The following is a 16,505-nucleotide window of genomic DNA, read 5'->3' on the forward strand; positions in this document are numbered from 1 at the left end:
AATAACTTTCAGCAATCCATTACATTCATATCAGGTTTTGTATTCTAAAGCCTTTCATATAATCTACAATCACAGCAAAAAATCTTAGTCTTACCAAAATATTTGGAAAACTTAGGCTCTTATGTGGAGGAAACTCAACCAAAAATGTAAGATTAAATATTAATGATGAAATAGAATACAATACATATTTTTATTCAATATTGAGACACATTTCCCTTATGCTTTAAAACATAATCAGTTTTTCTCTTCATTGAATCAGACAGCTCCTTAAAATAATTTTTATCCATCTCATTATGCCACACATTTTCTATGACAGCAATTAGTTTCAGGATAGAGTTTGTATCCATAGAGCCTATCTTCCTTGTCATGAAGCTCCAAACATTTTCTAATGAATTAAGGTCAGGGAATTCCCAGCCAATCCAGAAGGTCAATTCCATTGTCTTCAAATAGTTTTTTGCCTTCTTCCCCGTGTGGCACAGTGCCCAATTTTGCATAAGGACGTGCATGTTCTTTCAAGGGTAACAAGTGGTCCTTCAACACATCTACTTACCTATCCTCATTCATTGTTTTACTTATTGGTTTAAAATATAACCCCCCACTCCATCCCTTTTCACTAAAACTCACCCATACCATAACATAAGTAGCATGCTTCACAGTCTTGACCGTATACATGAAGTCAAATTGGCTCGACCCTCGAGGAACATGACTCATTGCTGAATACCACTCTAGACCAGTCTTCTGTTCAACCTTCATACATCTTGCAAAATTCTTCCTCTTCTTTTTCATTGTGATGCCAGAAAACTGGAAGGTAACCTTTGTTCTTATTCTTTAAGGTGTACAGGTTCCTAAAGCTATAAACAACACCTGGCCTTATCATATGGCCTACTACATTGCAACAAAGAACCAAGGTCGCCAGATTGGCTGTTTCGTGCTTTTGTGAACAAAAATCCTTTTAAGCATTAAAAAAAAAGTCTAGTCATAGTTGAAAACTTGTGTTGGATGGTACTGCAGTATTCACATTAAAGGATTTCAGACAATTTTATGGGAGCAGATCCCTTCATATAATTAATGATATGATCTTAATCCTTGGTAATCACTGCGACAGTCAAACGGGTATGTTTGAATATGCGGCCATGTTTGGCGGAGTATGTCCCTTTTATGCTCATTTCACAATCTCTTGACTTCATGGTGATGGCTTTTATTTTCTTTGATGCACTGCCATCCTTGTCTGCCATGTGCTTAGGAGTCAGGATAAATACCAAAAAGCTACAGGGAAAAGTAACATGAAAACTTAGGAAACTACAATCCAGAAAAGCGTATATATAAACACAGGCAATTATAATCCAGAACTACCTCTAGAGAGTTATTGAATCCTTTGACTGACCAGAGAGTGATTGGATCCCTCTCTCTGGTTACGGCTCATTTTTTCTTTGCCTACACATACACCGAAAAGTCTGGCCTATTCTTTACACATTCTCGTCTTTCCTCATACACCTGACAACACTGAAAATAACAAACACTTCTTTGCTCAAGGGGCTAATTATTGTACTGTAATTGTTCAGTGGCTACTTTCCTCTTGGTAAGGGTAGAAGAGACTCTTTAGGTATGGTAAGCATCTTCTCTAAGAGAAGGACACTCCAAAATCAAACCATTGTTCTCTAGTCTTGGGAAGTGCTATAGCCTCTGTACCATAGTCTTCTACTGCCTTGGGTGAGAGTTCTCATGCTTGAGGGTACATTTGAGCACACTATTCTATCTTTTTTTCTTCTTCCTCTTGTTTTTTTTTAAATGGTGTGTTGGGCAGGCTTAATAAAAGGGCCATGGATGCCTGGTGGGTTATCAAGAGGTTGTCTTGTCCTTATTTGATTTTATTTCTTCTTAAAACCATCCTTACTCTCCTCCCTTCAGTTGAAGAGGCTATCTTGGAGGGTATTTAGCCTTGCATGGTGTATTGGCTCCTCCATGTTGACTAGTTTTTCTGGTTTTTTTTTTCTTTAGTCTATGGGTTTGATCAATCACTTTATTTATATTTCTGTACAATACGTAATGTTTTTGTTATCATTCTTGTTGATTTAGTTTTTAAGTATGATGTATCTTTTTTATTACCATTAAATCTTATGCTGTCTGGGGACATTAAGTAAAATCCGGGACCGTCCTAGATGTCATCAATGTTGTCTACTGTATTGCAATATTCGTGGTCTTCATGCAAATATTCAAGACCTTACAGTTACGTCCAGACAGTATGGTATTGGTATTCTTTGGTGCTCGGAATCTTTGGTTTCTAATAGGAGGCACTCAGCTGAGCTCCTTATAATTTGTTTTAAAAAGCCAATAATGTTGAAACGTGATGCCATCCCTAGGGCCAGGGGAATGGTGGTGTATATTAAGAATGAGTAGCCTGTTTCTCAAAACTCCTGCTATTAATGTGGATGTCATGAGATGCAGGTAATAAAAGTTTGTAGCAGGCATAACAACTTCTATTCGTGTTTGATCTACCAGAATCCAGATATGAGTGATTCTATCTTCGATTGTTTTCTTACCATTATGGCTAAGATCCAAGATGATGATAGAAAGGCCTCTTTTGTCTTTGTTGATGGTTTCAATGCTCACCATAGGGAGAGGTTAAGTTCTCTTTCTCCTACCGATCGCCGTGTCTTAAGAGCTTTAGACTTTGCCTCTGAATCAGGCTGTGAGCAAATCATAAGTGAAGCTACTCACAGGTCTGGTAACTGCTTGGACCTCGTATACACTGACTCCCCTGGGTTTGTAACAAGTAAGGTTGATTCTCCAGCCAGGACATCTGATCATGCCATGATTTCATTAGTAGTGAAGACTGAGCAGCCTGTCCCTGATGTATCATACTCATGTAAGATTTTGCTCAGAGAGTTTATGCTTCAACTGAAAAGGAATACAATCTAAACATGAAAGAATCCTTTTCTGGTAAAACCCAGGAACATAGTGGTGGACTACCCTTAAATCTGTACTCTTTGGTGTAGATGCAATAGTTCCTCCTTTACTTAAACCAGATGGCTCAGTCACTCACTGTCCAAAGGAAAAGGCAACCCTTTTGGCTGATGTGTTGGAGAGTAAACAGAGTAATGAGAAACTCGAACTTCCTCATTCCTCTTCTCCTGAGGCTAAACTAACTAGTTAACTTTTCAATCTCGTGAAATTAAAGCTCTGTTGATTGACCTTGATGCTTTTGGAGGTGTACAGTAGACCCAAATGGTATTTTTCCTTTGTTTTTTAAAAAGACTGCAGATTCCTTAGCTCTAAAGTTATCTGTTATTTTGTGCAAGTTAGCAAGAAAAGGAGCATTTAACACTTGTTGGAGAATTGGTAATGTTACTCCACTATGTGAATGTGTTTGTCGTAGCTCAAGTCCAACTGATTACCGCCCAATTTCCATAACTCATATTATCTAAAGTTTTTGAACGTCTTGGCAAAACATTTTAATAGATATGCTGAAGGTGATCTTCTGTTCCCTAGTTTACAATTTGGTTTTTGTCAAGGCCTTGGAGCATGTGAAGCCCTTCTTACAATCTCCAATGCTGTACAGAAATCCCTTGATTGTGGTCAAGAAGTTTGTATGATTGGCCTTGATTTTAGTGCTGCCATTGACCATATTAATCATGAGCCCCTTGTTTTCAAACTCTTAAGAGTTGGAAGTGGGTCTGTCGTTTCTTAGCATTATTATTGAATTTTTAAGTAATAGATCTCAAAGAGTTATTGTTGATGGGCACCATAGTGAGTATAGGAATGTGATATCTGGTGTTCCACAGAGTAGTGTTAATGGCCCATTACTTTTCATACTATATACACATGGCATGTGGTTTGGCGTAGAAAACAAGCTTGTTGCATATGCAGATAATGCTACTCTCTTTGCATCAATTCTATCTCCTGAATGTAGTTCTGGGGTTGCTGAATCCCTTAATAGAGATCTAGCTAAAATTAGTGCATGGTACAAATTATGGGGTATGAAGTTGAATCCTTACAAAACTCAAAGTATGATTGTAAGTAGGTCAAGGACATTGGCTCCTCATCAATCGGATCACAACATTGATAATGTTTCTTTCACTTTGTATGACTTTTAAAATTTTAGGTGTGATTACCAACAGCAAATTTACTTTTGAGAAACGCATCAGGTCTGTGTCGTCTTCAATTGCACAAAAAATTGGCTTAGTGAGAAAGTCTTTTAAGATTTTTGGTGATCAATCTATTCTGAAGAAGTGTTTTAATTCTTTCATTCTACCTTGTTTCGAGTATTGTTCTCCTGTCTGGTCTTCAGCTGCTGATTCTCATCTTAATTTGTTAGATAGGAACTTACGGTCTATCAAATTTCTTATTCCTGATCTAGATATTAATCTTTGGCACTGTCGTTTACTTAGTTCATTATGCATGTTGCATAAGATTTTTCATAATTCTGACCATCCTTTACATTAAGATCTTCCTGGACAGTGCCATCCTGTTCGTAATACTAGGCATGCAGTTAATTCCAATAGTCAGAACTTCTCCATCATGAGGCTCGATACTAAACAGTATTCTAGAAGTTTTATTCTAGCTAATCGTGTACCCTAATCGGGTAGTTGAATCAGTAGAACTTCAAAAGTTCAAGCTTGCAGCAAATGTTTTTATGTTGAACAGGCTGAAATAAATCTTTTGTAGTCTATATATGAATTATCTATTTTAATGTTGTTAATGTTTTTAGAAATATTTTATTCTAATTTTTCAATACTTTATCGTTTATTTATTTCCTTGTTTCCTTTCCTCACTAGGCTATTTTCCCTGTTGGAGCCCTAGGGCTTATAGTATATTGCCTTGCTAACTAGGGTTGTAGCTTGGCTAGTAATAATAATAATAATAATAATAATAATAATAATAATAATATTGATAATAACAGTGCAGCAAAGGCAACTGAGGGATGCTCACATACAGTTTTCCTTGCTCACGGACTTCACTACTTTGTTTTCTTTCACCACCAAAAGGAGATTTTCGTCCGCCGCACTTATGTGAAGTAATCCAGCTATTTGTAATAACAACACGTGTCGGAGATTGAAACACATTTTCTTGGTATATATGATATCTATGAAACTTGAGACAAGACCATCATAACCTGCGTAATATATATGGGTATGGTTATAAACTCTTTGTCCCCATACTAATAAACCAGGAGTTATTTATTTGGATTATCTTTTGGCAGATCTGGAAGGTAGCCATTAGACTTTAATTGCGAGGTGGCAACCCTGCCTAACCGCTTGAGCGGGTAGGCTGGCGGTGGCTGGCGGTTACCCAGGCTGGCGGTGGCTGGCGTTACCCAGCCAGCTCTATATAGACTCTCACAGCAGTGAGAGACGTCACATTTTCTTTTGGCTCGGTAGAGATCGGACGTGTCCTCTCTCTCCTTGACTATCATTGGACTTTTTTATTTTGCTTTCTTTTTTTACAGGTGTGTGGCAGAGGGCATCGTTGCAAGCAGGGTTCGCCTTGCGCAGAGTTTAGGGAGTGGCCTGCCTCCCTATGGGAGAAATTTGGACGGCGCAGCAGGAAGGCGAAGCGCGATCTTGCTCCCTTAGGAGAGGAGAGTGCCTTCTTCTTCTCGCACCCCCAAATCTCTTTCTAAAGTGCCTTCTCGCTTGCGTCTTCTGAGGGACAATCGAGTATGAACGTAGACCAACTAACTCCTTGGCAACCTCGGGGTACTGGGGGTGTTGTTGCTTCCCCTAGAGGAGCAACTTCACCTCAAGCTGCGGAGAATCATTTTCCTTTTCAGATCTTTTGCAGGTGTGGCCAACCTTAGGGATTCTGGGACCCTCTTCAAAGGAGGAGCTGCTGCGCCTTTTTCAGCGTGGTGCTATGAAGGCCCCTTTTCCAGAGCCTTCAATATCTCACGTGCTGGAACTGTGCGAAGTTCATCTCCCGCCCTCTCCTGGCTCTTCCACATGCAGACAAGGTGAACCTGCAGGTTGCAGGTGTAGATCTTCTGGCGACCAGTGCTCCTACCACCAGCAGTGCTTAAGGACAAGCATCGCCATCACCTCGCCCTTGTGGACATTCTTCCCTTGATCGCCGTTTGCGACGATCGGAAGATCTGAACGCTTTTCTTGTAGAAGGCATTTACACTCTAGAGCTTCGCGCTCACGAAACATCAGGTCTCAACACTCTTCTCAGAGGCGTTCCTCTTCATGAGGAGAAGTCTTGTGATCGCGTCCTGCACGATCACAAGCACAGTCTACATCTAGGTCCAGAAGCTAACATTCACAAGAACGATGATCTCGTTCGCGAGGCTGATGCTCATGTTCGCGAGATAGGTATTTGCGACATTCACGCCGTTCTCGAACGAGAGCTAGATGCTCCCGCTCTTGAACATCTCATTCATGATCAGGAATCACATGTTCGCGATTAAGGTCTAGACGTTCCTCGTCTGGGGGTAGAGGTAGGCGCTTGTGCAGTCCATCAGCGTGTAGCCCCTCAACTCGATCTTCTTCCAAACAAACTCTGACCGAACCTGATCATGAGAATGACCACTCTTCAGACAGGCGTCCAGCTAAACCCCCAGTGCCTTTTACCGCCCGGGGAGTATTAGCAAAGCGTTCGCCTATGCGATGCTTGGAAATGTGTTCTTCAATTATAAGAGTTGTTCGTACTCGGAGACCTTCTCTGCTGAATTCATCGGATTTCTCTGAGGCAGCAGGAAGGCATTAGACCTTCCTCTTCCTGTGTGGCTCCTAGTGCTCCCATTACGAGCACTTCTGCTCGTGAATTGCGTCCGTTGACGCATGAAACTCACTATTTTGCGAGAGAATCTCATGATTTTGTGAGAAAATAGAATATTTCCGTGAGCAATTCACAAGCAGATATGTCGGAACCGCGAGCAAGTGCAGTACCAACACCTTCTCCTCAACCTTCAGCTTCTTCCACCTCCAGCATAAGGCCAACACCCTTTCCAGAGGGTTTCAAGGAGCCTCCTAATAGGTTCGCTAATGTGCCTATTAGTCCGGACCTTCCTTCTTTTCCGAAGGAACGTGTTCCTCTTACTCAGAGGTTATCACCTCTGTTGACTGAAGCTCCTTCTAAGAGTTCCCCCGCGGAGACACTCTCCTCCTAGATTTCCTAGGGAAGTCCAGGACTTATCTAGAGGATTAGAACTTCCCGCATGGGTGAGTACTTTTATCACCACCCTGCTGAAGTCTCTGAATGTGGCTCCTCCACCGTCACAACCTCCGACTCCCAGTCAAGGCAACCCCTAGGATTCCCTTGGAAAATTTGTCCGTTGGGAGTCAAGACCCTTGAAAGAGTTCAACGTCAGACAAGGTATGCAGATCACCTCCACCCCGATCGCATACTAAAGGTCCTTGAGCTTCTGCCTCTTAAATGGCCAACTCACCCTTTACTCTAGTGAAGGCAATGGAGGTCATAACTAAGGGACAGAAAAGGAGGATGCGAGGCATAACTCCTCCTCACGCCAACATGATCCGCCCTAGGACAAGTAGGGACTTAGGCTTGCCCAGTGAGATAGCTATCCATCCCTTCAACCCTTAAGAGATTGAGGTAGTGCCTTCGGACCAACGTTCGGTTTCCTTACCTCCTCCAGAGGAGGAGCCTTCAGCTCCTACTGCCTAAGGTTCGTCAGGTGCCTCAAAAACCTTGCAGGCTCCCCCTCCTAAGACCGCGGAGGAATGTCTTGTGCGTAGGGAATCGAAGGACACCAAAACGAAACCCAAGAATGTTGCGTCAAGGGAAGCTCGAATGGCTGAGGCACAGAGATGGTCCCCTGTGGAGAGTCTCTCTAGTGATACAGTTGACGACCCTGACCTACCCTGTTCTGAATGTGAGCCTGGAGGTGGAATGCCCCCTTAGATTCCAATGACAAATCTTCCAAAGGCGGCCAGTCCGAAATATTACTCTGAACAAGAGAGACGTGAGTCGGAACACACCTTTTGGCAAGTCCTTTCTTGCAAGAGGGTTATCAATAGGCTGTCTACTCTTGGTTCCACCATCCAGGAGGGGAAGGATATGGTTCTTGATGAAATATTTAAGACCCAGAAGCCTTCCAGGTCCAGTGCTGCTTTGCCCTAGTCTGAGGGTTTGACAGCTGCCAAAAGGAAAAGCAATTGCCCAGATACCTAGAACTTCTAGCTTCTTGAGGGCATTTTCCTCTTGTCGGTCCCTTCCACTTCCTTTTGTTTTACTGTGGAAGTATTACGAGATCAAAGGGGAACCTTATTCCACCATGTCCCTTGACCCTTCAGTAGTCTCTGACGAAGGGTCTCCCGACTCAAACCCTCTCCTCTCTGAGGGCCTCCCTCTCGGCAGTTGAGCTCCTGAACATAGAGAGAGGTGTGAAGTATGCCATGCAGGCTGCTTCATGGCTTGGTCTATGGCAGGATCCTTGGGCTTCATAGCTTGATCTATGGCAGGATCCTTGGGCTTCATGGTTGCTCTCACGATCTTTCAAAGGAGTCGGCCAGGAAGACATTGGAGTCTTTCCTGTTTTCAGGGACTTGAACTCTTGAGTTCTTGTCGCACCACGTTATTAACTTGTCAGCGAATGCAATAGTCAAGAGAAGGGATACCGTTATCGGGAAATTTTATGAGCAGGTGCCGAAAGTGGAAGTCTCCCGGTTGAGAAACTCCACCCTTGAGGTCTCTCTCTTTGTTCCAGAAGAGTTAGAGAGGGCTGCTGAGTGATGGTGGAAACCGTCGAACGATTCTCTCCTCCATAGGGCCATGACATCGAGGCCCTATGGTAGACCTTCCCAGTCTTCTCAGAGTCAGCAAGCACCTTGCTCTTCTCGCCCGTCAACTTCTAGGTCCACCGGACCTTCAAAGGTGTCTAAGCGGCAGCCCATTCCATCCAAAGGCCAGAAAGGGACCAAGTCCTTCAGAGGAAAGAAGGGAGGAAAGGGAGGTGGGCATTCCTCCTGACCTACCACCTGTGGGAGGATGCCTACAGCGCTGCTGGCAGAGGTGGCAGCTTTATGGGGCAGAACCCTGGACGGTCGATGTGATCCCCCTAGGGTATCGCGTCTCGTTCATTCAATCTCTCCCTCCTCTGACTCGGGATCTAGTGCATCTAAGATTCTATGCGAAGGTATCCGCAAAGGAGCTGGCCCTCAGGGCCGAAGTCCAGACCATGCTGCAGAAGGGCGCTCTCCAAGAGGTTGCGGAGGGGTCTCCAGGCTTCTACAGTAAAATTTTTCTGGTGAAAAAGGCAACTGAAGGCAGGAGACCAGTCATTGATCTCTCATGTGCACACTGGATCTGAAGGACTCATACTTCCAGATCCCAATTCATCCGTCATCCAGGAAGTATCTAAGATTCATACACGAGGAAAAGACCTACCAGTTCAAGGTTCTGTGCTTCGATCTCACGACAGCTCTTCAGGTATTCACCAGGGTTCGCCCTAGTGTCATCTTGGGCTCACAGCAACGGCATCCGTCTTTTCAGATATCTGGACGATTGGCTGATCCTAGCAGACTCGGAGACAACCTTTCTTCTTCACTGAAACATGCTTCTCCTGATAAATTAAGAGAAGCCACTACTGTAACCTTCTCAAAAGCTGGTATACATACCTCGGTATGATAATAGACACCGTCCAAGAGAAAGTCTTCCCATCAGACGAAAGAGTACACGGACTGAAGGAAGTGGCCGCACCCTTCCTCAGAAAAGAAATTCTTCCGGCCTCTCGTTGGTTGAGTCTGTTAGGCCATCTGACCCCTCATCAGTCTTGCTCCAAACAGCTGCCACAGGATTAGATCCCTGCAATGGCAGCTGAAGTCTGTGTGGAACCAACACTCCGATCCACTGGACACCCAAGTTCTTATAACTCAGGATCAGGTGACGGATTTGAATTGGCGGATTGCAGACGAAAACCTTTGACAGGGCCAGAATAATTCTCATTCCCCCTCCGGATTTGATGCTCTTCACAGATGCATCAAAAGAAGGGTTGGGGGCTCACCTGCTGCACCATACCACAGTAGTGGCTTGCATAAACAAACAGGGCGGTACCTTTTCGCAGCCCCTATGGCATCTTACAGTGAAGATCCTCAGATGGTCAGAAGATCATTCTGTGTCTCTATCAGCTCGCTTTATTCCCAGCAAGAGGAATGTGCTTGTGGACAATCTGATCAGAACAACTCAGATAGTAGGCTCCGAATGGTCTTTGAATCACCAGATAACCAACAAAGTCCTGACTTTGTGGGGCTCCCTGACTTTAGACCTGTTTGCAACATCTCTGAACAGCAAGCTTCCGCTGTACTGTTCTCCAGTCCCGGACCTTCAGGCTCTATGGCAAGATGCGTTTCAACTACGGCGGGACAACATCAACGTGTACGCCTTTCCCCCGTTTTGTCTGATAAGACTGCTAAACAAGACCAGAGTATCCAAAAATCTAATGATAACCCTTGTAGCTCTGCTATGACATCAGGCAAAATGGTTTCCAGACATCCTGCAACTTCTAGTAGATCTACCACGAGAGCTTCCTCCACGACCAGATCTACTCAAACTACCACACTCAAACATCTTTCACAGGACCAATGCAGTCGCTTCGACTTCACGCCTGAAGACTATCCAGCTTCTGTTCTCTCAGAAGGGCTTTTCACGACAAGGTGCGGAGAGAATGTCTGGTTACTTGCACAAGTCCTCGGCCTTGGTCTACCAGGCAAAATGGTGAGTATTCTGTGGTTGGTGTCATGGAAGGAATATCTCTCTGCTCAATGCCACTATTCCAGTAATAGCGGAGTTCCTTGTATACCTTCGGGAGGAGAAGCTCCTTTCAGTCTTGGCAGTGAAAGGTTATCGCTCAGCCTTAAGCCTTGCCTTTAGGCTGAAGGGAGTTGACATTTCCTCCTCGTTGGAGCTTTCTTTACTCATATGGAGTTTTGAGATCACTTGCCCTCAGTCAGAGATTAGGCCTCCTCCTTGGAACGTGGTTCGTGTCTTGAGATCCTTAAAAGGACCTCCCATTCAAACCATGACGCCATGCAACTGACCAAAACCTCACTTTGAAGACGGCGTTCCGATTCACTTTAACCTCAGCAAAGAGAGTCAGTGAACGTCATGGCCTCTCGTATGATATCGCCCATTCAATGAGATGGGGGTAAGTGACACTCGGCTTCATCTCTGAGTTCAATGCTAAGACTCAAAATCCAGGGATGGTGGACCATAGATTCGTGCCCTGTCAAATTGCGAGTCTTCGTTCTATAACTAATGACCCAGATCAGTTGTTATTATGCCCAGTGAGGAGTTTGAGATACTATCTTAAAACGTACTGCAGCAACACAGCCCCGACTAACACCTCTGTTTGTTAGCTTAGGGAGAGTAAAGAGGAGGATCACTAAGAACACGGTTTCCTCCTGGATCCGCCAAGTAATTGAAAGAGGCTTGTCTCCTGATCCTCTTCTGTCTCCGACTTAGAGCCCATGATATCAGGGGAATCAGCACTTTCTTGGCATTCAAATGCAACTTCTCCGTGTTGCAAGTACTTCAAGCGGGCATGTGGGAGAGACAGACCACGTTCACAGCCCATTATTTAAAAAACATGACCCACACGAGACTCGATACATTCACTATCAGTCCTGTGGTGGCTGCTCAACAAGTGGTTTAAGAGTACCTCAGGCTCCGTGATGGACAATTTGCAGTTGGTTGAGGGCATTGGTTACCCGGGTTAAGTCTGGGATGAATGAGAGAATATCTGGCTTTCCTTTTTCTCATCTTCCCCTCCCTTGGGGTACAACACCATGAGGCCCTCTGCAAGCTGGATTCAACTTCTGCTGGTAATTATCACTTCCCTTGTGTAACCTAGTATAAGCCATAAATTTATGTAGTCCATGTCCCCATTGCTTTCTGCGAGGTAAGCAGTGGGGTACGTCTTGTTTTCCCATATAAACTCAGAAGGTGTTCATACAAGACAACAAACTCTAATACATTGTGTTGCACAGGCCGTTAATATACTCACTTTGTATATTTTAGCGAGGTATCAAAGTTTTCCCTAGACCACAGTCATATACTGTAGTAGGTAAAACCAGGTCATTGTCTGTGCCAGAACTAGGACTTCCATCCACCTAAGAGTGAGTCATCCAGATATATAATGGAAGGTTTGTTAGCATGGGAACAAATGACAAAATTCGGAGATAATTTGTATTTTTCCCTAACAAATACAAACCTCGAGTTATTTACATAAATTGGCCCTCCATCACCTGTCCCCCAGAAGTCCTGCCTGTAATCAAAAGGGACATTTCTCACTGCTGTGAAAATATATATTGAGGCGGCTGGGTACCTCCCAGCCACCCCCAGTCTACCCGCTCAAGTGGTTAGGCAGGGTTGCCACCTCGCAATTAAAGTTTAATGGCTACCTTCCAGCTCCGCCAAAAGATAATCCAAATAAATAACTCCAGGTTTGTATTAGTTAGGGAAAAATACAAATTACCTCTGAATTCGTCATTTTTAGAATCTGTCAGTGACTTTTTCCAATATTTATTTTAAGAATCGGCAAAATTTTGTGTCAGGTAAAGGCTATAATGCAGTAACTTTATTAATCTTGTTTTTAATAGGGAAGTGACTACTGGCACTTTGATATAATGTTCTATGCCTGGATATATGAAAATATAAACATGTTTTTAAATACTGAAGTGTACGAGAAGAATATTAGAAGATACGGTTTACACAAAAAATTGCAAATCATTATGCCTGTATATATTATGTAAATTGGTTTCAAGAACTAGTGATATAATTTCAGTTTAGTCCCATGCTCTACTCTACCCATGTTTTGTTTATGGTCACTGTTCTATACTCTAATTTATTAAAGTTGTGTTTTTTGCACATTATGATCCCTGTTTCAATTATCAAGTATTGAAGCTAGATCAATTTTAGTATTAGGGGCTTAATTACATTGTATTAAACACAGGCTGTTAGAACGTTATGTTTTTAAAACAAATGGTTTAAGCACTGACTCAGCCATTTTTGCTTTGTTTATCTCCAGTTTCTTGAATCAACTGACTGATCGTCGGCGTGCATTTGCAGAGGCCATGGCCCCTGTAGCTCAAGTTGCAGCACCAACAAACACATCTCCCATACCTCAGTCACAATCTGTTAACAACATGTCTGCTGCAACTACTTTTAGTGCTACTGTTAATGGCTCTGCCAATTTAGGTAAGTAAAGAATGCAGTGTTAGAAAATATTATTCAGATATATTGGAATATCAAGAAGTTCAGTTATTTATAGGTTTTATTAAGAGCATGGAGTAAATTAATTATTTTGCATATGCTTTTTTTCAACACAGGAGTTTCCAAATCGCCTTCGGTTCCAGTTAGTTTATCTTCAACAGCTTCCAGTACCCAATTAAGTCCCCGTCCCAGTGCGCAACCAATAACTACAGTGACCTCAAATTCACAAGTAGTTAAGCCGTCTCAATGTGTAACTTCCTCTACAGGTGCAAGGTAAATAGTGTGAATAATTGCGTGATCTCCGATTATTTATTTCTCACTAATCTCCTATTTTTATGGTGCAGTATTTTTGTATTTTATAATGGTTTCATGACAAAATCACCAGTAATAACTAAGTTAAGTACTGTATCAGATTCCTTCTGACAGGGATATTATGATGTTTAAAAGACAGAAAAATTAGAATAAATAAAAGGCAGATAATTAGAATGAATAAAAGCCCTGTAGGTGGTTAGTGCTGAAAGTACAGTTAATGTGGTACAGTATACTTAATCATTACTTTAGGGTGTGTGCAGCCTTCCCTCAGCCACGAGCAACACTTGCTTTTTAGCTTTTTGCTTTACCTCTGTTCCTGCTTCCTTTCATCTTGCTGTTCAACTTCTTTCAACTTTTATTTCTGGGTCGACCTGTGACGCCCGGTGAAAAGAGTTCTTCCTTACACTTTTCTGATATAAATACTTCCAAATATACCAGAGAAAGTTAAAAGTATGGAATGCAGAGGTTACTACCCTCGCGCGAGCACCCAGTGGCCGTCGTGTATAAAGCAGGGGCGTGTGAAAACCACTATTCACAGGCTGTCTTCTATTTAGATAATTCCTTCATCAAAGGGAAGGGCCGTAACAGAGGCCCTAGCTACCTTACCTGAGCCACCCCACTGACGCCCGACACTAGCGACATCTGTACTACATCCTTCTGTTGGACTTCGTAAGCGTCGTATTCTTCATTTTTGTGCTGCTTGGTTTTTCACTGTTTCGTGAAGTTTTTCGTCATGGCCGAAGCTCTTCTTGCTCCTGCACCAATGTTAAGTACCATAGATTGTTTTTGACAGATTTTTTAGTACCGGGCTAGTGTTAACTTAATTCTTTTTAGTGTTGTTAGTGCGACCGGCTTTTTGCCTTCCACGGCGTTGGCAGCCATTTTCATTGTTTACGTTATTACGTCTCTGTTATCTTGTTATGCCTGTTTGGTACTTTTGTCACTTAGGTTCATTATCTTTTATATACTCATGGCCCTGTGCCATATATATTGTTATATTTTGAACCATATTTATTATTCTTGGTACTTTTTATCGCTTACGAGTCCATATTTAGTCGAACGAAGAATAGTGTTCGGGGCTTTATTATAGTTGAGTTTTTACCATTTGGCGTTATTATATTTTCGCCATTTTTCACTTCCGTTCTCGTTTCGCTATTCTTCGTTCCTCCTTATTTTAATGTTTTGTTATGATCATGGACTATTATGTGTATTTTATTTAAGGTTCGTTATAGTTTTTTGTTATAGTAACCACGAGAGAGAGAGGCTGGAGTTCCCGTTTTCTGTTCATACGATCACGGGTTCTCCCTCTCTCTCTCTCTCTCTTCCCCTTGCGGGAATTACGCATTAATTTTATTATTTACATTTTAGCTTGTGGTTACTTTTAGTTTATTTTGAGGGTAGTGTTTTAAATAGGTCCTGTCGTGTGTGAGTCTATTGTTTTGATTATTTAGATGGCCCAGTACCTACCATCATTAGTTCCCCTAGTTCCATCCTCTCCCCGCTACGGCCTTGGGAGCTGGTCTGAACCCCTATTCAACTCCGCCATGAGTTCCATACCATGAGCTGGGAACTCGTACCTCTCTGTTATTCTTGGGCACTCCTCCGGCAGGGTTTCGTCCCCTCGGAAGTCCCTCGCACTTAGACTCCGGCTTCGGCCCTCCCCACACGACTTATTATTCATCCCTTCGGGAGTTCTCCTTCAGAGTTCTTTCGTAGATCATGCTACCTTTTTCGATTTAATTTGAGTATTTATTCTTTCAAGGACCTACCATCTGATCTCCGGCATCCCCGTAGATCTCCCAATCACTAGTCACTATTCTCATGTAATTACTAAGAGCTCCGGCTCACTTATCCGTCGCACTGAGAGATGTGTTCTCTTTCATAATTATAGTAATTACAACGGAGCTCCGGCTCTCCTGTGTACGATCCTTAAATCACATAATTATGCTCACTCTCTTTATAACTTACCTAGTTATATCAGAGTTTCCGATAGCATCCAGACTTATGTCTCCTTTTTTATTACAGAATGTTCGCTGTGCTGCCAAGGGCTGCTCCGCCTCATTCAGTGATCCGGTAGGCCACGACGTCTGCTGGTCTCATGCTCACTGTGCCATCCCCTACGACCGTGAGCCGGGCCATTCCCCTTACATGGTGTGGTTCCCAGAGGCATGCACACTGCTATGACCTTTCGTCTATCCTCTGGAATGACGATATGAGTATTTTCATTAGTATTTTTAAGGTTATAACATATTTTTGATGAATTTATTTGTTACTTTCTGTGATGCTGATACTATTTACCTTTCGGAGTATTTTCTCCTTCAATCTCTTTAATATTCTCACCACGTTCAGGCCGACGAGGATTCCCTCCGGACCGCAAGGACGAGCCTCCGATCTTGGGTTTCGGGCTTTGGGCGGAACGCTCCCTCCGGGGCTCCATACCTCCTCGACGAAGACATGGCCTCCCGTCTCTTTCCGGGCTCCTCCTCAGCGGCGGTTCCCTCTACCTTGGCTACCCCTATAATTGAAGACATCAGAGCGACTATCCCTCAGGATGATAACCAGCTATCAGGGGACCTCTCCGCCATGAATCTCAACGTTGAGCCCATGGACGAGCAGGTAAGTGGTGCTGAGTTGGCAGACCCTTTTCTCTCATCTTCTCTTTCTCCTACCTCTTCTTTCCTCGGCTTCGATAAGCCCCAGGCTTTTACCTTGGATCCCTCTCTCTTTGTACGACCCAAGGTAAAGCCCCTACGCAACTACAAACCAAAGTCTCGTACTTCAGCTTCGCCATCTGTGTCTCCGGTCCCAGGACCTTCCACTACTCCTGACATCCCTATGGGATCAAAACCTCCTCAACCTTCCAAGAAAGGCAAGTCCGCTAAAGCCAAGGCTTCGTCGGCAGGCAGTTCCTCGGAACCCCCGTTGTCAGAAATGATAAAGGAGATAGTGCAGACTCAGATGCTACAACAATCTGGGGTAATAACGGAGCTGAAAGACATGGTGGCCAATCTCCTCCGTGCGGGAAATCA

General features: G+C 43.3%; 1 protein-coding gene across 4 annotated transcripts in view; it reads left to right on the forward strand.

The window, feature by feature from the left end:
* Positions 1–16,505, forward strand: part of LOC137632240 (rab-like protein 6) — a 174,379-nt gene that overhangs the window by 50,659 nt on the left and 107,215 nt on the right. For all 4 annotated transcript variants that reach the window (XM_068364127.1, XM_068364126.1, XM_068364125.1 and 1 more), the window contains exons 7-8: positions 12,980–13,149; positions 13,281–13,437. In XM_068364127.1, the coding sequence (XP_068220228.1) occupies positions 12,980–13,149; positions 13,281–13,437 (327 nt within the window). The remainder of the gene's footprint in view (positions 1–12,979; positions 13,150–13,280; positions 13,438–16,505) is intronic.

Source organism: Palaemon carinicauda, chromosome 41 (genome assembly GCF_036898095.1).
Source record: "Palaemon carinicauda isolate YSFRI2023 chromosome 41, ASM3689809v2, whole genome shotgun sequence".
In the NCBI taxonomy this organism is placed as follows: Eukaryota; Metazoa; Arthropoda; class Malacostraca; order Decapoda; family Palaemonidae; genus Palaemon; species Palaemon carinicauda.